This window comes from Mirounga angustirostris, unplaced genomic scaffold (genome assembly GCF_029215605.1).
Source record: "Mirounga angustirostris isolate CCGP_5_RB_7025 unplaced genomic scaffold, mMirAng1.0.hap1 SCAF_8, whole genome shotgun sequence".
In the NCBI taxonomy this organism is placed as follows: Eukaryota; Metazoa; Chordata; class Mammalia; order Carnivora; family Phocidae; genus Mirounga; species Mirounga angustirostris.
Window position 1 is genome coordinate 133,701,279 of NW_026991716.1, and position 24,435 is coordinate 133,725,713.

The 24,435-nt window shown below is 44.5% G+C and overlaps 1 protein-coding gene across 26 annotated transcripts in view; it reads left to right on the forward strand.

The window, feature by feature from the left end:
* The window catches only part of TIAM2 (TIAM Rac1 associated GEF 2), a 268,448-nt gene that overhangs the window by 134,750 nt on the left and 109,263 nt on the right, over window positions 1-24,435 (forward strand). For 12 of the 26 annotated variants that reach the window (XM_064598246.1, XM_064598239.1, XM_064598241.1 and 9 more), the window contains 4 exons: window positions 15,881-16,282; window positions 19,953-20,070; window positions 20,626-20,792; window positions 21,893-23,035. In XM_064598246.1, the coding sequence (XP_064454316.1) occupies window positions 21,899-23,035 (1,137 nt within the window). In that variant the 5' untranslated portion in view covers window positions 15,881-16,282; window positions 19,953-20,070; window positions 20,626-20,792; window positions 21,893-21,898. Of the gene's footprint in view, window positions 1-1,592; window positions 4,999-15,880; window positions 16,283-18,941; window positions 19,087-19,952; window positions 20,071-20,625; window positions 20,793-21,892; window positions 23,036-24,435 lie in introns of those variants that run through there. The other 14 variants (XM_054505609.2, XM_064598257.1, XM_064598255.1 and 11 more) reach the window with 11 other exon arrangements.

Consider the following 24,435-nt stretch of genomic DNA (forward strand, 5'->3'; position numbering starts at 1 on the left):
ATTTGAAGTATTGCTTTTCCTATCAGAAACAGCAGACTAAAGCTCTTTTCAAGAACATGAGTGTATTGCGAAGTCTTTGCTCATTTGTTAATTTTGTTGAAGGTGGTTGTTTATATTTGTGAGAGATTATTTAATATTTTGGAATCCTTTTTGAATAGAGGTAATTTATATTTTTAACTTTTATTTTTTAACAATAATATGTTTAGCAATAAATATACGTATTTAGCCTTTGTTATTTAACAATAAATTCATTATTTAATAAACTGTATTAATTTTTTACCAGATGAAATCCTTAGAATTGACTGAAGGTTATCAGTAAAGAATAATGCTTGGTGTAGGATATTTTGTTCATATCGTTGTGTGTTTTTCCTCAAAGGTGAAGAATATGGAAGGAGTTGAGTTTCTTGAATTTTAAGCAGAGATGTCATTTCTCTCATGTTACTTTTTTTTTTTTTAAAGATTTTTTATTTATTTATTTGAGAGAGAGAGAATGAGAGACAGAGAGCATGAGAGGGAGGAGGGTCAGAGGGAGAAGCAGACTCCCTGCCGAGCAGGGATCCCGATGCGGGACTCGATCCAGGGACTCCAGGATCATGACCTGAGCCGAAGGCAGTCGCTTAACCAACTGAGCCACCCAGACGCCCCTCATGTTACTTTTTAAAATGTATTTTAATGTCTTGTTTTTCTTGTAACTATAGATTAGTACATCCTTATCTATTATTGGAGATAAGCATTATTATTGTCAACCCCATCTTAGGATGAAGGTACTGGGATTCAGAAGGCTTCTAAAGTCACTAGGATGAATTGCTAACCCAGATCTACTGATTTTGAAGCCTGAGATATTTCCACTATACTTTGTGGCCTATTTTTTTTTTTTTATGAATTACGATTAGTCATGTGATAGTGGAATATAAGATATTCATGTCCATGGTTATCATCAGGTTAGTAACAACTTTTGCTTAGTCTTGACTAAGACTAGGTTTTACTAAAAACATGAGAGTTTTTAAAACTTTCACCTTTTTTTTTTTTTTAGATTTTTATTTATTTATTTGACAGAGAGAGAGACACAGCGAGAGAGGGAACACAAGCAGGGGGAGTGGGAGAGGGAGAAGCAGACTTCCCGCGGAGCAGGGAGCCTGAAGCGGGGCTCGATCCCAGGACCTGGAATCATGACCTGAGCCGAAGGCAGACGCTTAACGACTGAGCCACCCAGGCGCCCCAAAACTTTCACCTTTTTGAGGTGTAGTTGACATATAAAACTGTAGGATACTTAAAAGTGTGCATTGTGATTTGATATATGTATACAGCGTGAAAGGATTCTCTCCAGTTAATTAAGAACACCTGTCACCTCACTTTATCCTGTGTGAGAGAGAACATTTAAGTTCTACTCTTAGCAAATTTCAGTTATCTAATACAGTGTTAACAACTGTAGTCACCATGTTTCACATTAGATCCTCAGACATAACTCATCTGTAACAAAATATTTTTTTTAAAGATTGATTTATTTTAGAGAGAGAGGGAGAGCGGGGGGGGGCAGAGGGAGAGGGAGAGAAGCAGACTCCCTGCTGAGCATGGAGCCCGGCAAAGGACTTGATCCCAGGATCCTGAGATCGTGACCTGAGCCGAAATCAAGTCAGAAGCCCAACCGACTGAGCCACCCAGGAGCCTCTGTAACAAAAGTTTTTACCAACCTCTCCTTCTTTCCCCTAGCCCTTGGCAACTACTTTTCTATTTTCTGTTTATAGGAATTTGACTGTGTGCGTGCATATGCATGCATGTACATATGTCATTTCCCCCAACTTTTTATTAAGAGAATTTGCAAAAATACAAAAAGTTGAAAGAATTGTACAGTGAACACCACCACCACTAGAATTCTATAATTGTTAGCATGTTGCTGTATTTGTTTTTATATGTGTCCTTCTGCATTGTATGTTTGAGGATAGAATAATTCTTAAGTAGTAATTTATGTAATTCTTGGAGATCTTTGCCAAGGAACTTAACTTTAGATGCCTGTTAACACTTATGTCCTGTTATGTTATTATCTCAGAATGAAGCATTAGAAAGATAATGTCTGGTTTTATGATTTGGAGATATGCTGGCTTTTGTAATTTTAGGATGGAGTACTAAATTGAGAGTGTTTTATTGTAGTTAGGCAGAGTTTAAAGAATTTTAAAAATCTTAGTTTGAAACTCTAAGGGCCTTTATACACCCATAGAACTAAGGTTATTTGGATGACCTCAGTGATTAAAAAATGGAACGAGACAGTACAAAGCCACTGGAAATGTCTGAGGAATATTGGAGATAATTCAGTCTTACTGGCATCTCTGGCATCAGCAGATCTACATGTAACACACATCAGAGGGTCAGAATTATCTTAAAATCTAGAGGCAAAGGGTGCCTATGTGGGGCCTCTTGCTTAGCGGGGAGCCTGCTTCTTCCTTTCCCTCTGTCCCAACCCCCTTGCTCGTGCTCACTCTTTCTCTCTCTCTTAAATAAATAAATAAGATCCCTTTTTTTTTTTTTTTTTAAATCTAGAGGCAGGACTAGAACAGGGGCATGCAAATATTTCCACACAGTTCATTGTTTTCTGATACATTTTTCACATTGAGAAGCACATCTTCTTAAACTTCCTTCTTCCCTAATTCTCCTCTCTCTCCCTTTATATTCAGGAGTAGTTCTTCTGTTTCAAGAAAGTACTTCTTTTATGCTGGCTGATACTTCATTTTGCTTTTATTTTAATAACAGAAATGATGCTGCTTGATGACTTAGCATTCTGTCTTCTTCTGTATTTACCCAGGGTATTTTTTTCTTTTTTTTCCCCTGAGTAGACTCAGAGTGGGGCTTGAACTCACGACCCTGGGATTCAGAGTTGCATGCTGTACCCACTAAGCCAGCCAGGCGCCCAGCCCAGGGTATTTGTTAATACACACGCACGCACATACACACACATCAAATTAACATTTTGGGAATCCCCGTGTTTTCTGTTATGTGACTTGGCTTCCGTGGCAACCTTCTGCCTTCGGCCCTGGGGGTTGTGGTTACTTGAGTGGCACGTTCTTGCTCTCCTGCCTGTTGCTGACCAGCTCTGTGACCTAGAAAAGTCACTTAAGCCCTCCGTTTTTCATCTGTGAAATGAGGGGATTGGAAAAGGCAGTTTTTCAGGTGCGCTTCACCAGTAGTAAAGGCTGTTTGGTTCTGTGTTCATGAATAAAGTTTTGTAGAGTTTAGACTACTTTTAGTAACTATTGGACAGATGACTGGATGTAATGGCTCTTACTATTTGCTAATTAAGATTAGAAAGTGTATGTTCAGGCGGGTATTAACTACATGGAACCTATGTGGGGGAAAAAAGTTACGTGTTCATGCATGTTCTCCCATGTGTAGATGTGTGTATGTATATGTAGCAATTCATTTTTCGTGCAAGAGAGGGAGCTGAAAGCTTCTCTGTCTGTAGTACAATCCGGTCTTGAATATTAAGAATCTTGTCAGTTGCATACATAGATCCATCCACATTTTTTTTTTTTTTAAAGATTTTATTTATTTATTTGAGAGAGGGAATGAGATAGAGAGCATGAGAGGGGGGAAGGTCAGAGGGAGAAGCAGAATCCCTGCTGAGCAGGGAGCCCGATGTGGGACTCAATCCCCGGGACTCCAGGATCATGACCTGAGCTGAAGGCAGTCGCTTAACCAACTGAGCCACCCAGGCACCCCTAGATCCATCCACATTTTAAAAATAACGAAAATACTGCCTTAAAAAGCTGCTGTCATTATGTTTGTCCAGGATAACTTGAACACTTATGCTTAAGCTGTTTTCTTCTGTAGAATATAATTTCAAAAATTTTATTTTATTTTATTTTTTTTAAAGATTTTTTATTTGTTTATTTGAGACAGAGAGAATGAGAGAGAGAGAGCACATGAGAGAGGGGAGGGTCAGAGGGAGAAGCAGACTCCCTGCCGAGCAGGGAGCCCGATGCGGGACTCGATCCAAGGACTCCAGGATCATGACCTGAGCCGAAGGCAGTCGCCCAACCAACTGAGCCACCCAGGCACCCTAATTTCAAAAATTTTAAAACTACACACATGTAATCCTGTTCTCCCTTTCAGCACACCTTTCCCAAGACTTAATAGAAAATGATTTTAAACTTTCGCTTTACCTGTTGGGTATACTTTAAATTGAAGGTCTTTCATCAAAACATACAGCAAGACTTCAAAACACTTCAAAACACTTTTCTTTAAAAGGCAGTCTCGTGCTTATTTTTCATAAAAGAGCAACCTGTTGGAATAACAAGCACTTTGAATGTAGGGCACCGCAGCTCAGCTGACTTAAAAATGAAATGACTCCGGCAAGGAACATGGAGTAAGTGTACACCCGATATTTTGCAAATCTCGAAATTATTTAAGGGCCGCTCTTGAGGCAGGGTTTTTATGACCGTAACATTCCAGCTGTGGTTTTGGAGACAGAACGTTTACTACTGCTCTAAACACAAGGACGGTAGGTGTGTGTGTGTTCTTACTGCCGAAAGGCTTAAAAAAGCAGCTGAGACTCCCTTCAAGTGAGTAAACCTTTATTCAGCAAACTTTGGGGCCGAGTTCCTATGGAACTCTGGTGGTAAACTCTGGAATGTGGGTCCAACAGCAGCTCGGTGCTGGCTGAGCCTGGCGGCTCCGAGGCGTGATAGCAGGCTGTCCTGGCTAATCGCTGAGGCAGCCCATGGAAAACCACTTTCTGGTTAAGTGTGCATCATACTCTTCCACCAATGGAAAAAATTGAACATGATGAGGGTGTGTAGCTAGCAGACAAAAATATATCCAGCATTGCACAGGGTCTGTTTTTAGCTCTTAACGGCTGAGCATTTGAAGTGTTCAACGCTGTTTCCTGCCTTACCATGGGCAGCAAGAAGAGTTTGTGGATTTGTTTATAGACCTGACTTGGTGAAACTTTTTCTGCTAATTAAAAGAGCCTGAGAAACAGTGGCTACGTCCAAAGTTTTGGCGAAGGTAAGGTTATAAATGTTTATTTTCCCCCTTCTGGAGTTGAGACTTAATTTTATATGTGAGATTTAAATGTTTCTTGAAATACTCCTTTTGGGAATATTTCATTGTGTGCTGACCTTTTCTTTGTCTTACGTTATTTTGTACTTAGGCTGCATAAGGCTCTATTACCCTCAGATGTGAGTGTGTATATGCTTTCTAACCCCTACTGGTGATTTCATACAGTTGCCCACCCCATTTTCTCCAAAAGCTAATGACCTGTGTGGTTGGATTTATTTTTCCCCGATAGCTCAAGGAAGTACCATTTCTCAGTCTGATCATGTTAAAGCCTTATTGACTATAACTTTACCAGTTACTTCTTTTAGGGCACAGAGGGAAATTAAAATGTGGCAGAGATTGTATTTTTTAGTTTCCTGGTTATTATACAACTTCATCAGTCCTTAGTTTTTGAGCTGAGTGAGCTGTTTGGTTTAAGAGTTTCTTATTCAAGCTTGTAATTTGATGTTCACTGCTTATTAATGTTTGTCCTTAAGTTTTGTCTCAAACTTTCTGAAAAAGAAATGAAATCCCTTGTAATCTGTGTGTATGTATGTGTGTGGGGGTACCTAGTTCAAGTAGAATGGCTGATTTATGTCATAACCCCCTCAGAAGCTGCTCATTCATCAGGCATTTATCTGGACCCTGAGCTTATCAGCAGGGATTGAGAAACCCTGGCTTGGCATAGTACTTCCTCAGCTTCAAGTTAATTTGGCCAAGCATGTAATTCTCACAAAATTGGTAGGTGGAGAGACAGAAATAGGAAGCTTTTTTGAAGTCATTGTAACTTGGAAGATTATTTATAGAATTTCTGGAAAGTAGGGGTACTGCTGAAGAGCCATGAGGATTTTTTCCTAACATTTAAGTATTTCACTGTGGCCCTCTGTCACACTTAGGGATCCTATAGTTTTCCCTTACTTTCAGTGTAATGGGGTTATGAGTTATTTTAGGATAGGCAATGCGTGTTTTTCACTGTGTCTCCTCTGTCAGGTCTGTTGCTGAAATATCTTTTTGGGATGAGGCGGTGGTGAGGACTGTTCAGGTAGGTTAGAATTAACAGAAACATCGGGAACATTTTATTTATTACTTCTCCTTTGGACCCGGAAGGGGCTGCTCTGACAGAGCACTGTCTTCTCCTCTAACACTTGTCAACCTACTTTGATTTTTATCAGAGCTTGTAGTCAGAAACTGAAGGCTGTTGAAGAACCTTATGACTCCAGTCCAAACCAACCCGACTGTAAATTTAGTGTTTTGAATGCAACTAGAAATACCTTTCTTTCAATATTTTAGTGCAGAGGGAGTCACTTGCACAGGCCTCTCCTTAGACCGGGCCCGTTCAGGGATGCCTGGAAGTGCAAGATAAGGGTTGGGCCCCTTGCCAAGAGATTATCCTTCCTAAGTGGTCCCTCACTTAACCACTAAGTAAAGTAGATATTTCTGTCTCGGTGGTCTACAGTTGTGTTTGAGGGGAGACATATTCACTTCCCTTTTTCAGAGATTTAAAGTTTGTGCAAGGTCGCTAGAACCTCTTTTTACCATAGATATCGGGAGGATGTGGGAAGAACACGGGGAAGTCTGAAAAGGAAAGCATGGGCTCCTTAAATGTCGGATGGGTCTCTCTCTTTCTTTCCCTCTCTCCCTCCCTCCCTCCGTCCCTCCCTCCCTCCCTCCCTCTCTCTCTCTTTTTCTTTCTTCCTCTCTCTCTCTCTTTCTCTCTTCCCACCCCTTCCTGCCTTCTTTCATTTTATTTATTTATTTGACAGAAAAAGAGAGAACATAAGCAGGGGGAGAGGCAGGCAGAGGGAGAGGGCCAAGCTCCCCACTGAGCAGGGAGCCCGATGCGGGACTCAGTCCTAGGACCCTGGGATTATGACCTGAGCCAAAGGCAGACACTTAACCAACTGAGCCACCCAGGCGCCCCTAATGGGACACTTTTCTGTGCCTCTACATACCTCTAGGTTTGGCCCACTTTGTAAGGTTCATTTACATGGAGATGATAAACTGGGTTAGTGAGACCCCTTAACTCTACTGTGAGATTAAAAAGAAATCATTTTTAATGGAACATTCAGAACAAGATCTTTTTGGACATTAAAAAAATTTTTTTAAGTAATACTCTGCAATTTTTATTTAACATTAAGTGTACCTTAGGTAAAGGCCAAGATAAAAATGGCTTTATTAGGACTCAAAAAAAAAAAAAAAAAAAGGCCTGGAATCGAAAATAATAGCAACAATATTAAAGACAGGGAAAGGCAGTAATAATGTAGGAGATAATCCTGATTTTCTGACTGTTGACACACACGAGTATGCAGCATTGTGTTTGTAATAGTTTGAATTCTGCTAATGGCAGGGCGAGTGTCTTTCTGACTCAGTCCTATCTAAAGTAGGCTTATAAATGGCAGGAGGCTGTAACATCAGTATCCCAGGAATATATTATACACTATTGTCAGCTATTTATAGCCCATAGTATTGTCAGGCTGCAAAGGGACCTTAGACAATTTTCAAATGGAAAAACTGGAAAACCACAGCACTGACGTGGCTTGTCCAGAGTCACTGTGATGGTTAGTCGCTGAGCTGGGACGGGATACCAGGTATCTTGTTAGCCACTTCCTGAGACTAGCTATTTGTTGAATCAAAAATACTTTGGTAGGTACTGCTCTTTTTTTGTAAATGGTAGAGGCATGTCTGTGTGTACATATGTACATATGTGTGTATGTGTATGTTTACACATGTACCCCTGTCCATTTCCCTCCCTCTCTCCATTCTTTCTTTCATTTACTTACCTATCTACTTATCGGACCAGACTTAAAGCTCTGGTGAGAGACAAGACTTGTCTCTCTTGTATCCCAATGAAATTCAAAGCCGTACACTCAGTTGGGGGTTATTATTCCCACTGATTTATCACCGGAGAGAATTTTAGGTGTACATGTACTGCACTAGCCTCTGATGACGGGACAGCTTTGGTTAGACTTCATCTGCCAATCTTCCTGGTTCAGCCTTAGATGACGAGATGAAGAGTCCCCCCCTCCCCCCCGAATTCTTTTGTGCCAAGGTAATGCAAGACGCTTTTGGAAAAATAAACTTCACATATAAAGTGATAGACCGAGTTACCATTTCACTGTAGGAAAGGGATGTAGTAGGTGCTACAGATAATGTCAGGAAGGAGTTGGTCCAGGGCGTTCCTAAGACTTAAATAAAGGTTTAAAAATCCTGGCTATCTTTAGGACAACATTGGAAAGTGAAAATACTTCTTATCCTGTTTTTGTACTTGACCGTGACACATCTCTGTAGTGGCAGAATTGTTAGAGCAGGGCTTCTAAAATGGAGATGTGTGGAAAGGAAGGGCTTAAGGGATGCAGAGTAGAGTCTGTGAACTGGGAAAGACAGAAGCTGAGGATGCGTATGATTGAAGGTGGTGAAAAGGAGCTCTAGAGGGCAGAGCGGATGAAAATATTTTCAAGTCCTCTGCAGCCACTCCTGGAAGGTAGAGTGACAAGTGAAAGGACTCATTATACACAGTCATAAACCAGGAAAACTCACGATAGTAAAAGTTAACAGAGAGTAAAGAGCTTAATGAAAAGTGTACATAAACTCAAGGAATACACAGGCGTATAGGTGTGTGTATGTGCAGATGTATTTTGTTCAACATTGATAGGATGGTCACAAATGCATCAAAAACAGCCAGACAAGTGAAACACAAAACACCAGTAAAATACCCTGGAAATAACTGGCACCTAGCAAAGACCTTCACTTGCCCTTTACCCCCCCCCCCCCCACGTGTGACTTCTAGGGGAAAAATGGAAATTATAAGAAGACAAAGCAATAAGCAGCTTCCCCAAGAGTTGTGCGCTGGAGTTAATGCCCTTTCATCCTGGCGCCCTACTACATCTTATGTATTGTTGTTCTTAAATGTTCTTTCTAAAGTTTCTCTCCGAGTACCGGGTGGTTGCTTTTGGGCCGGGTCCTCCTCGTGTGCGTGAGAGTCCTTCTGCTTTGGCTACTTGAGGACAGATTTCAGCAGTAAGTCCTCTCCCTATCACACAGCACATTTTCTCTCCAGTTATTTCCATTCACATGCTGCGATTTCTCCGGAAGACAGACAGGCAGACAGACAGACAGGCAGACAGGCAGAGACCCACACACCAGTGACCACCGCCCTTTTTGGATTCCTCTGTCCTTATAGCTGCCAGTTGGTTGCTCTGTTCCTCATCACAGTAAAGCCGGAGCAAGTTCTTGCCGTTCACCATCTTTCCTTTCATTGACCTCGTCCTCACACTGACGCCAACCCAGCGTTCTCCACCCCTACTCCACTGGTCAGGTTCATGGATAAACCTCCCTGTTGCTGGGTTCAGTGCTCTGTTATCTCCCAGTCCTTGTTATTTGGACTCTCAGAAACGTTTGGCACTTCCTCACAGTCTCCTCCCTGAAATACAGTTTTTGATTGGCTTTAAGGGCAGCATATTCTCTTGGTTTCCTCTTAATTGGATTCACTGACTGTTCCTTTTGTTTCCTTCATGTGCTCGACTCCTTATTTCCTTGACCTCTTCACGAGGGAGTGCCCCAGGCCTCTTCTCTTCCCTTTGTTTACTTACTTCCTTGGAGAACTCATCCATTTATGTTTTAAATACCACCTTCATATGGAGGAGTAGCAAACTTGTACCTCAGGCCCACCTTTCCCCTCAACACTGGCTTCTGCGTCCAGCTGTCAGCTCAGTATTACCACTTCCATGTCCAACAGACATATCAAACCCAACTCTTTGTCTCCTCCTAAGCCGTCTCTGCTGTGCCTTCTCCATTCTTCCAGAATGAAAATCATCTTGACCTGTCACCACTCATGCCCATCGACCTGGGGATCCTGTTGGCCCTCCCTACCACCGTATCCAGACTCAGACCACTCCTCATCACTCCCACCAAGTGCAGCCCACATGTCTCTCACCTGAATCAGCCTAATTGCCGCCCACCCCCAGCTTCCACAAAGCTGCCAACAGTCCAACACAGGGCAGCCACAGTGGTCCTCTTGAAATAGGCCCCTCGATGAGCCTCTGTAGTCACCACCCTCTAATCATGACATTCAGTATCGAGGCAAAAGCCAGTGGCCTGAAAATGTCCCTTTGGGCTGCACTCTCTGGCTCCTTGTCCCTTCTTTGACCCCTTCTGTGCCAGCCACATTGGCCCGCCTGTTCTACGTCTCTGGGCATTTGTACTTTCTGTCCTCCGCTTCGAGTGTCTTTTCCCCAGAATCCACATGGCCTCTGTCCTGCTAGTCTGCTTAAATGCCACCATTCGGTGAGGCTTTCCTCTCCTCCCCTTTCTAAAATGACAGTACCCCTTGTTAGCCCATCACCCCCCATGGCCCATCCCCCCTTCTTTTTTTTTTTTTTTGCTAAAATTCTTGTCACCTTATAGTAATTTACTTACTTTTCTCATTTGTTGTTCGTCCCTCCCCCACTATAATAAAAGCTCCATGAAAGCAGGAATTTTTTTGGGGGAGTCTATTTATTGTTGTATCTGCAAGGCCTGGAACAGTGTCCAACACAAAATAGTTATTCAGTAAACATATATTGCATTAATTGGTGAAAGTGTATCTTACCTAGGATGCCTGACGAGGTAGCTACAACAGCCTAATGCAAATGTTAAATATTGTTGGACTCCTATATTTTACCTTAAACATGTAAATTTTATATTTTACTTCATGATGTATTTCTTTATTGAAGCAATTATAAAATTACTTAGCATTGGATGAAATTGAAGCTTCAGGAAGATGCCACTTGGCTGTTCTGTGGTTTTGACTGCCCCTTCCCTCTGCATCCCCACACCCTCCCCACCTTGGTCTTGGTCACCATGTCCCACCCTCACAGCCTTGGGGAAGTGTGTGTGTGTGTGTGTGTGTGTGTATATGTGTGTATATATATTTTAAGACTTATTTATTAGAGAGCATGCATGCACGTGAGCAGGGAGAGGGGCAGAGGGAGAGCATCCTCAAGCCAACTCCCTGCTGCGTGTGGCACCTGTCGTGGGGCTCAATCTCATGACCCACGAGATCATGACCTGAGCCAAAACCAAGAGTTGGGTGCTTAACTGATTGAACCACCCAGGTGCCCCAGGGAGGTATATTCTAAATTGCAATGGATATTTAGGTTAGTGACCATGAAGTTTACACCACCAAGAAAACAGATTTTTCCTTTGTGTGATGTTTTTTGTAAAGCAGTGAAATGGAAAGACTACATTGTAACCTTAAAGCTCCTCAGTTAACTCAAAAGTTCAGTTTTTCATTTCTTTCCCCTTGCCCCATTCCCAGCTGTACAAGCCTTTGCTGCCTGGGAAAAGGATACCACCAGAGAAGAACTTTTTTAGTGCTTTCTTTATGAAAGGGACATAGATCACAAATGTTCTTCTAGAAGACAAGCCTGAAAGTTAAATTGTACTTTGTTTAAAAAAAAAGGGATAATTTCAGGTTGAAAAGTTCAGAAACATTTAAAATTATTTTGACGTCATGCATATGTTAAAACAGTATTAAAAAATTTCCAGGTTGGATTCCTGCCTTGACCCCTTAGTGATCTTGGTGAAATTATTTAATCCCTGGAGGTGACAGGGATGATCCTGCAAGCTTTTGGGGTTCTTGTGCCCCAGGTAGCCTTGGCACACAGCAGTTCGGGGCACCTTAGATCTTCTCCCTCCCTCTGTGTGTCCATCTACTTTAGGTATCAAAAAAATAGCAAATTCCTGTAAATTATGCAATTTATTATTATTATTTTTTAAAGATTTTATTTATTTGAGAGAGAGCACGAATGAGAGAACACAAGCAGGGGAAGCGGCGGAGGGAAGGGGGAGAAGCAGACTCCCCACTGAGCAGGGAGGCTGATGTGGGGCTTGATCCTAGGGTTCTAGGATCACAACCTGAGCTGAAGGCAGATGCTTAACTGAGTAAGCCACTCAGGGGCCCCTAAATTATGCAATTTAAACTATACCTAATGCTATTCATTTTTTTCCTGAAAGTTTCTGTAAATTTGCCAGCTAAAATCTTACTAGGTTTGTTGTGAATAATCATATAATTTACGGAAAAATTCAGCAGGGACTGGTTTAATTTTACTTGCACGCTGAGCTGGAGTAGAAGAGTTACACATTTATAAGGGCGAGGAGAGCGCCTACTCAAATGAGGGAAAAAAATGTGTGGTTTAAGCCTGTTCGTTTTTTAACTTAAATGGAGCAGTGTATAATGAAGCAAGATTTTGCCAAGAGTCGCTAGGTACAATTACCATGGTGTATTTTGGTCACAGAACGTGATTGAGGCTCGGGAGTGCTATTATTTTCACTAGGATTATTTTATTTTATTTTTTATTTTATTTTATTATTTTAAAGATTTTATTTATTTATTTGACAGAGAGATAGTGAGAGAGGGAACACAAGCAGGGGGAGTGGGAGAGGGAGAAGCAGGCCTCCCGCGGAGCAGGGAGCCCGATGCGGGGCTCGATCCCAGAACCCTGGGATCATGACCTGAGCCGAAGGCAGACACTTAACGACTGAGCCACCCAGGCACCCCTAGGATTATTTTATTTTAAACTATATTCTGTAGTTTTGCTTGAAAAGGTGTTTAAAACAAACAAACAAACAAACTCAAACCCTGAAATATTTTCAGTTTCTGTGATGGCCCAAATGTAGCTGGGCCTCTCAACTCCCTGACATTCCAGTGACATACCAGTAATATTTGTGGGATTGTTGGTCTCACCACCTCGCTTGTAAACTCCATGCTGTTAAAATTGTCATAAACTCCCTTATTGGTTCTACAAATGGTTCGTATTGGTAATTAGCCCCTCCCTATGCCATCTGAGAAGCCCTTTTGGGGACGGGATCAGATCATACACCTTTTGTTTCCTTCAGAGTCCCAGGACAGAGGGGGACATATGTAGGAGGCTCTCCACATTCACGTTAAATGGTTAGTGGAACTCTTCGTGTCACTTCAGCTGAGTTTCTGCCAGCACTAAGAACATTTTCCTCCTTTGCCAGGGCTGCCCCCGCACTGATTTTTTTTTTTTTTAAAGATTTTTTTTATTTGACACAGAGAGAGCAACAGCGAGAGCAGGAACACAAGCAGGGCGAGTGGGAGAGGGAGAAGGAGAAGCAGGCTTCCCGCTGAGCAGGGAGCCCGATGCGGGGCTCGATCCCAGGACCCTGGGATCATGACCTGAGCCGAAGGCAGATGCTTAAGGACTGAGCCACCCAGGCGCCCCCCCGCACTGATTTTTGAGGTGTGGACTACTGTGGGCTCCTTCTCCAGACCGTTCCTCAGGTATCCCTGGGAGGTGGCTCACACCGTGGTACTTCTGGGACAGCAGGGGGGTGGGGGGGTGGTGATGGGCTAACGAGTGTCAACATCTCCCCAGCTTCTCCTCCTCTCCCACCTCCCCCTTCTCTAAACTTTGTCCCTGATACCAGTGGTCAGGCCCTGCTGCCCTTGATCAGTTTTTCCTGAACAAGCTGGGGTCTTTCTGCATTCAGTCACTTAGGGACTCAGCACGCCGTCACAGAGTGCCCATGTCTTAGAAACTGCTTTTCTGTTCCTTGGAAGGCCCTTCTTTTCTGTTTTCATCTAACAGGATGCCACTCATCCTTCAAGACTCAGGTCTTCAGTTAACATTTTTGGGGCGTAATTTTTTTTTTTTTTTAAGATTTTATTTATTTGAGAGAGAGTGAGAGAGCACAAGCAGGGATGGGGGTGGTGCAGAGGGAGAGGGAGAAGCAGACTCCCCACTGAGCAGGGATCCTGACACGGAGGCTCGATCCCAGGACCCTGAGACCATGACCTGAGCCAGACAGGTGCTTAACCAACTGAGCCACACACACGCCCCTGGTGGTAATTTTTAACTTTCCTCTGAAGAATTTGAACATCCAGTGAAAGTTTCTCTTAAGTTGTAGAATGAAGGAGAGTGAGGACCATGTGCCCAGCTTATGCGGCCCAGGACTGCATGCTGACCATGGTTGCCCCTCATCTCCTCCTTTAGCTCAAGTGTTTGCCTGCGGCAGTGATTGAGCAAATATTTTGAGACTCTCTAGACTTTGTTTGTCCTTGGGTCTTCCTAAAACAGATGTGCCATTCAGCTGTTAGTTGTGGTTTTGTAAGTCATTGTTTTTCACACTTTTTTTTTTGGTCATGAAGATATGATTGTTCTTCACAACTCGGTATACAGGCAAACATACAAGCACACACGCGAATTTAATTTCATAAAACAGTTTTTACCTTTACTGGGATGCACTTCTCTATTTTCTCTCCTATTTTATTCTATACTCTGCTCTCTTTCTATTCTGTTCTTTTAAAAATACTGATCACTGATTCATTACATGAATTTCATGACCCACAGTTGAACAAACATTTCTAAAGCAATGCTGCAGATGTTAGAATTTGTTATAAAACAGGTGTAAGTGAGGAGACCCTCCTTGTGATAAATTGGCTTCCTTAGGAGATGAACGGTGCTAAAGCCAGGCTATTGTTTCTGTGGAATTTATTACCCCCTCCCTGCCTAACACCAGCCATGCTTGTCCTCGGCATTCCGAGGTGCAGATTGGTTTGTCCATTCGTCTGTGAATGTGCCTTTGGAAGGCGTCCTGCTGAAGGGAAAGAACTAACTGATAGGGCTCCACAATGGATGTTTAGCTTTTGAGGCCTTAGCAGCAGCTTGCTTTCTGCCCACTTTATTTGTAAGGATCACTTTTCCTAAGCACTGTTCCCGTGGAGACCAGATGCTCCTTTCGCCTGCTTCCTTTACAAATTGGGTTCAAGTCTTCTTGTGATTAGCAGTGAGCCTCTTTGAGTCATGGCATTCAGTTCTCAAATTCTGACTGTAGTTCATTGACTCAGATTGAGAGAAGCAGGTTTGGGCACTACTTAAAGCGTTTATTACTAAGTTTGGATCCTGGCAGAGATGAATGCATTTGTTTCCGATTTTTTGGCATATTCTTGTATTATAGCCGTTTTAATAAGACAGGCAGTAAAACTTGAAGGCAGGGTTTCTCAGCCTCAACACTATTGACACATTGGGCCAGGGAACACATGGGGGCCATCCTGTGGCCCGTGGACTGCATTCCACCCACCAGATGCCCTGACTCCAGTTGTGACAATTGGAAATGTCTCCAGATGCTACCAAATGTCCCCATGGGGCCAAAATTGACGTGGTGCTGAGAGTGACTGTTTTAAAGTCATACCAGTTGTTCAATGAGCAGTTAGGTTATTTTCGTCCATTTTCTGTCATGAGTGTCTAATAACATAAGTACATGGCTTGTGTCACTGTTTTTGTTGACATTTGGCAGACCTCTGACACATGATGCTGTTATAATTCGGAGAATTGATAAAAATCAGAAGAGTGCTAACAGAACTTGGAAGATTTATTGTATATAAACATAATAATTAACATAATTAATAGTTAATAAGATGTCTGGAACAACACACTGTCCTAAGATTTGATATCATAGTATACAGAATTAGACTTATAACTAAAAATTAGTGATAGTACTGTAGATTTGTGCTGTGTTTCCTAGTTTCTTAGGTGGTTTCATGTATATTTCCACACCTAGTCCTCACTCTGTGAGGTAAGTAGGGTAGATATTTTTATCCTCAAGTTGTAAGTGGGGGAAATGAGATTCAGAGAGTGTAAGTAATTTGCCCAAAGACTTGTGCCATTTAAGAGATGGAAACAGGTCTTAAACTCAAGTTCTCTGACACAAACCAGAGTAGGATTCTGAGATTTTTCTTTTTAATGATTGAGGTTCCCCCTCTCCAACCTCGTACCCCCCAAATAAAGGAAACCAAGTAGATACTGTTACAGTTAATGATGACTAGTCCTATTCTCATCTTTTTTCTTAGTTCTTATCACCGTCTGGAATGTTGGCCTTGGACAAGGATGAGGCTCCTATTTCAGTATGAAAATCTCGCTGGAATTCTATGAGAAGCCTTGTTGGTGTCTAATGGTGGTAGAACCTGAGTTTCCCTCACCACCTTGCCCAGCCATAAATCTGCTTTTGTGCAGTGTCCCCATGCCTCCGTTGTGCTTGCTGTCCCCGTTCAGCCCCGGTCCTCCTCACAGAACCATCTGGCCCCTGGAAGGTTGCTTCTTATTCCCTTTGAGTCGCTCCTTCTGAGCAGCCGGCCTGGGGCCAGAGACAAAGCAGTCTTTCCTCTGCTGTAAACTCTACACTACACGGAAATGGAGACTTTGGGAATCTAACACATCAGTTCAAGCCTGAGCTCGAGGCAAATGAAGAAAAGGTAAATCTTGCATTTCCCCTTGAAAGATGTTTTGCTATGGATTTCAGTAGGTCCCAGTGGTTGTTGGGATTGTGGTGACATATTTGTGGATTCCTTCACATTGTTGGACATTTCTGGGGGTGGTCATTGATCACAGTTTTTTTTTTTTTAATATTTATTTATTTGACAGAGAGATAGCGAGAGTAGGAACACAAGCCGGGGGAGTGGGAGAGGGAGAAGCAGGCTTCCCGCGGAGCAAGGAGCCCGATGTGGGGCCCGATCCCAGGACCCTGGGATCACGACCTGAGCTGAAGGCAGACGCTTAACGACTGAGCCACCCAGGCGCCCCCATTGATCACAGTTTTAACAAGAACAGACATCATTCTTATTTGTGATTTTAGCTTAAAAAGCTACATAGCACATTAATATAATTGGGAATTGGAAGGGAATGCAAAAAACAAAAGAGAAGGACTTTTTTTTTTCTTTTAGGTTCATGAGATTGTGGTCCATTTTTAAAAATTGTGATATTTTATTATCCAATAAATAAAAGAATTATTATAAAAAAGTGTTTATGCAACATGCAGTATTTGTTCAGTCCATACAATCTTTGCAGTGTATCCTTTATCCAGAATGACTTCACTAAATTCTCTGTCAGCTGTGGGTCTGGATGCATATTTGCATACCTTAGTAACATCAGTTGTAGGTTAGCATACCTAATATGTGTTACTACATGGTAGCATTCCTGTTACGGATTATTACAGGTTAGTGTACCTAATATGTATTTTTTTCTACTTAAAGACACTGGGGGCTTTGAACTATGTCTTCTCTTTTTAAAAAAAGTTCACAGGGAATCTGTTGTTTCAGTATTTTCAGCCCCTTCTCTATCAACAAAAAAGTTTTTAACTACCATAAAATTCCCTTAGTAAAGGAGTCAGGGGTGCTGAACACTTGGCCTATTTATTCTCTTTTTTTCCAGACAAAAATCATAGCTGAAGCCTGACTGATAATATCTGTTCAGTTTTGCCATACTCTTCAGGGATAATTGTTTCCCTCAGAGATTACCCTTCCTGTCAATAAATGCCTCATAAATATTGAATAAACTCTTCTCGTTCTAGTTTAAGGCTGGTTTTCTCCTGCCGGGATTGGCTGGAGATGTTGAACGGCTGGTAGGCATTCCCATAGGCAACAGTGCACATTGCTCTCCGCCTCTGTCATCCCCCGTCTGCTTTTCCCTGAGGAGTGTTGTGTTCATGATCGAAACATGTCCTCGTGGGCATATATGTCGGTCTTTTGGCCAGACCCAGTTGGGAATGATTCCTGCTCTCAGTCTGTGGTCGAGTCAACCTTCTACTGTGCGAAGTTGGTTCATTTAGTTCAACAGGTGTGTACTGAATGAGCCCCAAGTTTGCAGGCCTTGGGTGGACAGTGTCTGGAAAGGGACAGGGTCCAGGGCTATGTTTTTGAAATATAACATGACATGAAAGTTAAGCTACTTGATTTCAAAAGTAGTAAGAAGAGTTGAGGTTATAATCTGCTGCTGGGGACTGAGCTTCACCCTGGAGCCATTCTGTGGCTTTGATTCCTGGTCTTTGTGCGTCCTTGAGCAGTTGACAAAGGGGGCCTCTCAGTGGTCTTGCCAGTGCCAGTGATATTGGAGAGCTTGGCGTGAGCGCCGTGTGTGCTGGTCTTTGGGCATGTGGCCTTCAGGTCACAAGGGCCTGACAGAGTAGGCGGCTGTGGGTGAGTGACCGTGGAGCCTTTCACCTTTGGGGTCATCACCGGGCCTTGGTCTTGAGCAAAGTAAACAAGCACAAGAGAGAGGCTCCTTGCTATCTGTTCATGGGAGAGGTCTCCCTGGCAGCTTCCAGGAGCGACTCTGGCCACTTCGAGTTCAAGATGTAGTGGAGAAAATACAACTCAGATTTTGAGCTTTTATTTTTAATTTTTTTTTTTTTTTATAGATTTCATTTATTAGAGAGTGAGAGAGAGCGCACACAGGCAGGCAGGGGGACAGGCAGAGGGAGAAGCAGGATCCCCACTGAGCAGGCAGCCCGATGCATGGCTCAATCCCAGGACCCCAGGATCATGACCTGAACCGAAGGCAGACCCTTAACCAACTGAGCCATCCAGGCGCCCCAGATTTTGAACTTTTAAAAGGTGGGGTTCTTGGGGCACCTGAGTGGCTCAGTCGGTTACGTGTCTGACTCTTGATTTTGGCTCAGGTCATGATCTCATGGTCGTTAGATTGAGCCCCGTGTCGGGCTCTGCCCTGAGCGTGGAGCCTGCTTAGGATTTTCTCTCTCTTTCTCCTTCTGCCCCTCCCCCTTTCTAAGAAAAAAAGGTGGGGTTCTTGTGATCCAGTTCCGGGGTCAGAGTGGTCACGGGGGCCATGTTTCAGCGACATCTCACCCAGCGGCTATTCCCTCTTTTAGATACGTGTGTGAGGGCCCACCGAACGAGAAGTGGTCGGTAGTGTAGCAGGTGCCGTTTCAGGCCCCGTGAGTGAGATGCTCGTAGACCCTCCTGCTACTGCCAAAGTGAAAGATCACTTTGACATCCCCCCTCTCCGCCCCCCAATTTAAAATATACATGTGAGAGTAGACAGTAGTCTCAGGCAGACTTGTGTCTTTGGCCTTATTGGAGAAACTTAGGGCTGGTGCTTCATTAAATAACCCTCCAGAGAAGCCGTACAGATGGCCAGCAAGCACATGAAAGGACGGTCAGCAGCACTGGTCGTTAGAGAAGGTGCACACTGGAGCTGCAGGAGGGGTCCCGTCCTGCGTGTCGACGGCCACCGTCAAACACCCAGACGACGACGTGTGCTGGTAAGAGTGTGGAGAAACAGGAATCCTGCACACCGTTGGTGGTACAGTGGTGCAGCTACTACGGAAAACAGCGTGCTGGTTCGTAAAAAATTAAACACAGAGGGGCGCCTGGGTGGCTCAGTCGTTAAGCGTCTGCCTTCGGCTCAGGTCATGATCTCAGGGTCCTGGGATCGAGCCCCGCATCGGGCTCCCCGCTCCGCGGGAAGCCTGCTTCTCCCTCTCCCCCTCCCCCTGCTTGTGTTCCCTCTCTCGCTGTGTCTCTCTCTGTCAAATAATAAATAAATAAAATCTTAAAAAAAAAAAATTAAACACAGAATTACCGTAGGAGCCAGCAGTTCCGGTCCTGGGTGTATACCCCAAAGGACTGAAAGCGGGGTCTCAGAAGTTTGTGTACCCCTGTTCATAGCAGCAGCATTCACAGGGGCCAGCAGGTGGAAAGCAGTCTGGGGGTGCACTGGTGGGTAAGTAGATGAACGAAATGGGGTGTATACATGCAATGCAATATGCCTCAGCTTTGAAAAGGAAGGAAATTCTGACGTAAGCTACAACATGGGTGAGCTTTGAAGTCATTCTGCTGAGGGAAGTAGGCCCGTCACAAGAAGACCAATGCTGTGTGATTCTAGTTACATGAGCTACCTTGAGTATCAAATTCATGGAGACGGAAAATAGAATGGTGGGTGCCGGGGCTCTGGGGAGGGGGGTGGGAAGATTTAGTTTTGTGAGGTTAAGAGTTCTGGAGATCGGCTGCAGAACCATACGAATGGACTTAACTACAAACTGTGCACTATAAAGCAGTGAAGATGGTCAGTTTTACGCGATGTGTATTTTAACACAAATAATTTTTTCTTTTGAATGGGAAAAAAAAGTCACAATTGAACGCCCACTGCTCCGCTCTCTCGGTCTGCAGGGAACATTGAGGCTTTGTGTTCGGGAGTGAACACCGCCAGATGGCAGCACCCCCAGCCTGTCATCCCACCCTCCAAGGTGGGTCTCCTGCTCCTGCCTCTTGTGCAGAAAAGCCCAAACCTATGCAGGAGAGGAACTTTTAATCTCCTTTAGGGGGCCAACCTCTATAAGGGAAGTTACTTTGTCCAAGGACTGTTTCACTGCGATTCTACATTTTGTTTTTACTGCTGAGTCAGATAGAGAACAATGCACGGTTGTCCTGTCAGGATGATGCTCCTGCCGTCCCATCAGCGTGCAGAGTCTGCAAGTTGTTTTCCTACTGGTGGTGACAGATGAGCTGTGACTCATGCCAGCCCCGTCACCTGCCCTCCCCTGAAACAAAGACACGCATTTGCCTACTGAGCGTGTGTTGAGTTAATGGCCTTTACAAGATTGGATGGGCAGTTCTAGCTTCCTTTATATCTTCCAACACCTCTGATGAATCAAGCAATTCACAGACATTTCATTTATTATCCTGACACTGATTCTGGACACTGGTGGTTTCTTCATATCATTTACACGAAACCTTTGTTTTTACCTTTTGGGAGCTTGGTGTAAAATGCTTGACAGTTTTCTGGTATTTCTGTTTTTCAGGATCATTTCATGGACTCACTTGCCATACTTGTTAACCATGCTGCCTTGTTCTAGGACCCCGTAAAGCCTACTGACTGTTAATCTTCCTCCGAGCACAGACTAGAACTTCAGGTAACTCCAGCTCCCATGAGTTGTGGTTCACTTCAAGGGGCACGACTGTGATCAAGGTAATAAGTTTGTTCGATCTGGTTATTTTTGTTTTAAAATGTGTTTGCTAACTCCCACCAAAGAAAAGTCAATCCATTTGACTTTTGTTCGTGGCTGTACATTCTTAGGTGTAAAAGAAGTAAAATTAAAAACCTACTAAATATATTTTGAAGTGGAACTGGAAACGTGACCTCCAACTTGCCTCAAATAGTGATCTACTGGTTAGAGTGAAAAACAGAGGGGGAAGGTTTGGCTCAAATTTCGACTTGCGTGTTTGGCTTAACTAACAGACTCATTGAACACATTGGGATTTTACAGAGAATGAATAGAATCTAAAGTTTTTTCAGACATCCACATTCTGATAAGTCAGCTTCCAACTTTATTCCTCATCATGTTCTAAAATGAGGACCCTCAAAGGCTTTAGAGAGGCACTAGAGATTAGTTTTATTAAAATGTTTTTCTGCCCCAAATGAGAGCTTTTATTCTCTACTCTCCCCTGTTTTTATCTCAACCTAGTTTTGGGGGACTCCTTTTGTGGTGTTCCTACTCTGTGTGATATATCAAAGCCCCAACAGAGTGTGGTACCTGAACTCATGTTATTAAAAATGGGCAGTAGTCTCTTCTATTGGGGTGTGGTATTTGCTCTTCTAGTAGTTTGTGTATAATGGAAATCACTCTCTCTGATCACTGAAGAATCAGTGTATCGGAGTGCCAGAGCAAGGATGTTTTTCCCTCATGTTTCTGTTCAAGGGTCATTCAGAACCTCTCAGCACCAAGCCTAAAGGAGGTCTCTGCCTTAAGCTGACCTTTATGCCTGTTCAATGTCTGAATTAATATCCTACAACAGATTATGTGCTTAACGCAACGAGCACACAGGCATGCAGTATCGTTTATTTGGTTGATGACCTGCATGGCCTGAAGAGAACCAATTCAGTAGGTAACTTTTGTCCCTACTTCTCTGAGTTGGATGAGGCACAGGGAAAAAAAAAAAAAAAAGTTGCTTGGTTCTTTTGTAATGTGTGGAACTTTTTTTTCTTTTTTGTTTTTTAGACAGTTCTGTCATAACGGAATTAACTTAGGTCACGTTTCTTACTGATGCTAGCTACTGTTCTTAATTTAGGTTAAAATGGGGAACTCTGAAAGCCAGTACACCCTTCAAGGATCTAAAAATCATAGCAATACCATCACTGGTGCTAAGCAAAAGCCTTGCTCCCTGAAGATACGCAGCGTTCATGCGAAGGACGACAAGTCACTGCACGGATGCGGGCACGGAGGCAGCGGAGCGGGTTACAGGTCCAGGTCCCTGGCCCGGAGCTGCCTTTCTCACTTTAAGAGCCATCAGCCGTACGCGTCCCGACTGGGCGGGCCCACAGGCAAAGTCCCCAAAAGCAGTGCCTACGCCAGGCCCAGGACGGACGCCTCGGGAAGCGGTTTCCAGAGCCCCAGCACGGCCCTCCCCGCGGGGAACGGCTTCCACGCTGCCGGCCACGGGCGGCCGGACGCCCTGGTGGCCTCGAGGGAGCGCAGGGGACACCTCCGCAACTGCCGCGGGAGGGACGGGAGCGCGGCGGCCGGGCCGTGCGCCGAGGACCGCAAGAGCCCCCGGGTGCTCATCAAGACGCTGGGGAGGCTGGACGGCTGTCTGCGGGTCGAGTTCCACAGCGGCGGCCTGCAGGGCGGAGGGCCCCCCGGGGGCGCGGGCGGCCCCGTGCGGCTGCTGCGCTACTCGCCCACCTTGGGCCCCGGGCCCGACTCGCCCCCGCACTCGCGCCCGCGCTCCAGCAAGGGCAGCTCCCTGAGCTCCGAGTCCTCCTGGTACGACTGCCCCTGGGGCGCCGCGGGCGAGGCCGGCGAGGCCGGCGAGGCCGAGGGCTCCCTGCTGGTGCCCGGCACGCCCGCCCCCCGCCTCTGCGCCGACTTCCCGCCGCCCGGGGCCCCAAAGCCGTTCAACCAAAGCTCGTCCCTGGGCTCGCTCCGGGAGCTCTACCGCGACCCCAGCCCGGCGCCCTCGGGCCTGCGGCTGTCGGGCGAGTTCGTGGGCGCGCACGCCGGCCTCAGCCACCGCGTGTCCTTCGCCTCGGACATGGACGTGCCGTCCCGGGTGGAGCGCAGGGACCCCGGCCCGTACTCGTCCTTCACCCTCCCCTGCCGCAAGGCCAAGGCCTTGAGCGAGGACCCCTCCAAGAAGGACACGCTCAAAGCCCGCATGCGCCGCATCAGCGACTGGACGGGGAGCCTCTCCAGAAAGAAAAGGAAGCTCCAGGTGAGGAAACCTTAGGGTGGGAGGGAAGGTTCCCTCGAGCTGCCTGGTCTGTTCGATGGGAGTGTTGCAGGAGCTGCCCCAGCGCTGGCCTGAGGCTAACAGAGCTCAGCAAAGCGAAGGGTTGAGGCTCAGACCAGGCGCCTCTTGTTTGCGGCGGGGGGGGGGGGGGGTGTTTTTTCTCTTTTGCTTCAGGTGTGCACTTTTACTCTTAACCCACAGCTTCACGCTCTCTGATCCTGTGTGAGCTCACCTCCCGTGCTCTGGTGTGAACGCCACAGGCCTCGTCCAAAGGCGTGGCCAGACTGTCCTTAGTAGAGCGTTCCAGAGAATTCCTCAATGAATTGACCATCTGAGAATTTTGCTAGATGTCACTCTTGAAGCCTAAACAGAAAGGGGAGCTAGATCGTTATTTTGGGATGAGTCGCCTTCCTGAACTTGACATCACTTTGGGGAAATTAACATTTTTTTGGTACATCCAAAAAAAAAATTATCTCACCACCTTCCAGTGGGGATAGCAGACAGTTTTGAAAACATCTTGTACCCAAGAACATGTAATAGCAAAAATATAATGCCTGACAAAATAAGAATTGTGATGATGATAATACTTATACAGAATAATGATGTATAAAGTTGTAATGGGGAAACAAAGTGGCTTAGTCACGGGGAGGGAGAGTAATAGGTTGCCTTTTTAGGTAACTAGTGGCAATTGCTAGGCTTTTAGTTGTTTTGCTTGTGACTTTTTTGTTTGTTTCTACTTTTAGTTATTTGTAGAAGGAAGAAAGCTTTTTTTTTTTTCCCTTAGCTTGCACAATATAAGGCACATTATTGAAGAGAATTTGAGTGGGCAGTTTGTCTCTAGTAAAACTGCATTTTATCCATCCTAGATAGATACGTAATTACAAAATTATATAGCAATTTAGGGGTGAACAAGAAGATGACTTCCCTGAGTAGACTGTGTTAGATCTATAAAACTTACCGTTAGTTATTTCCTTCTTATGCATGAGGTACACCACCAGCACCCCTCGCGTGTTGTGCTTTGTTGCCCCTGGCTACCCCTTTACCCAGAGATAAAGAACAGATGATCACCATCCTGCCACGGAACTCTTCATATCCCCGAATGTAGTAATTTGCTGACTCCTTACTCCTCACTTCTTTATACTCTACCATTTACTTTACCTTAGTTTAGCCCCTAATTGATCCTGGCATTGAGCTGGTTATTCCACATCTCTTGTTTGCATAGAGGATGTTTCTCACCTGTCCACGTTTGTGGCCTGGCTCACACACTGCTGTACCGAGTCTCATTCAGGTTCAGTTCGGCTAAAGGCAGACCAGTAGTCACTGTGTATTGACTGCGTTCTGTCCCGTTCAGGCCCTCACTGCCCCCATGGGAGGTGACCTTC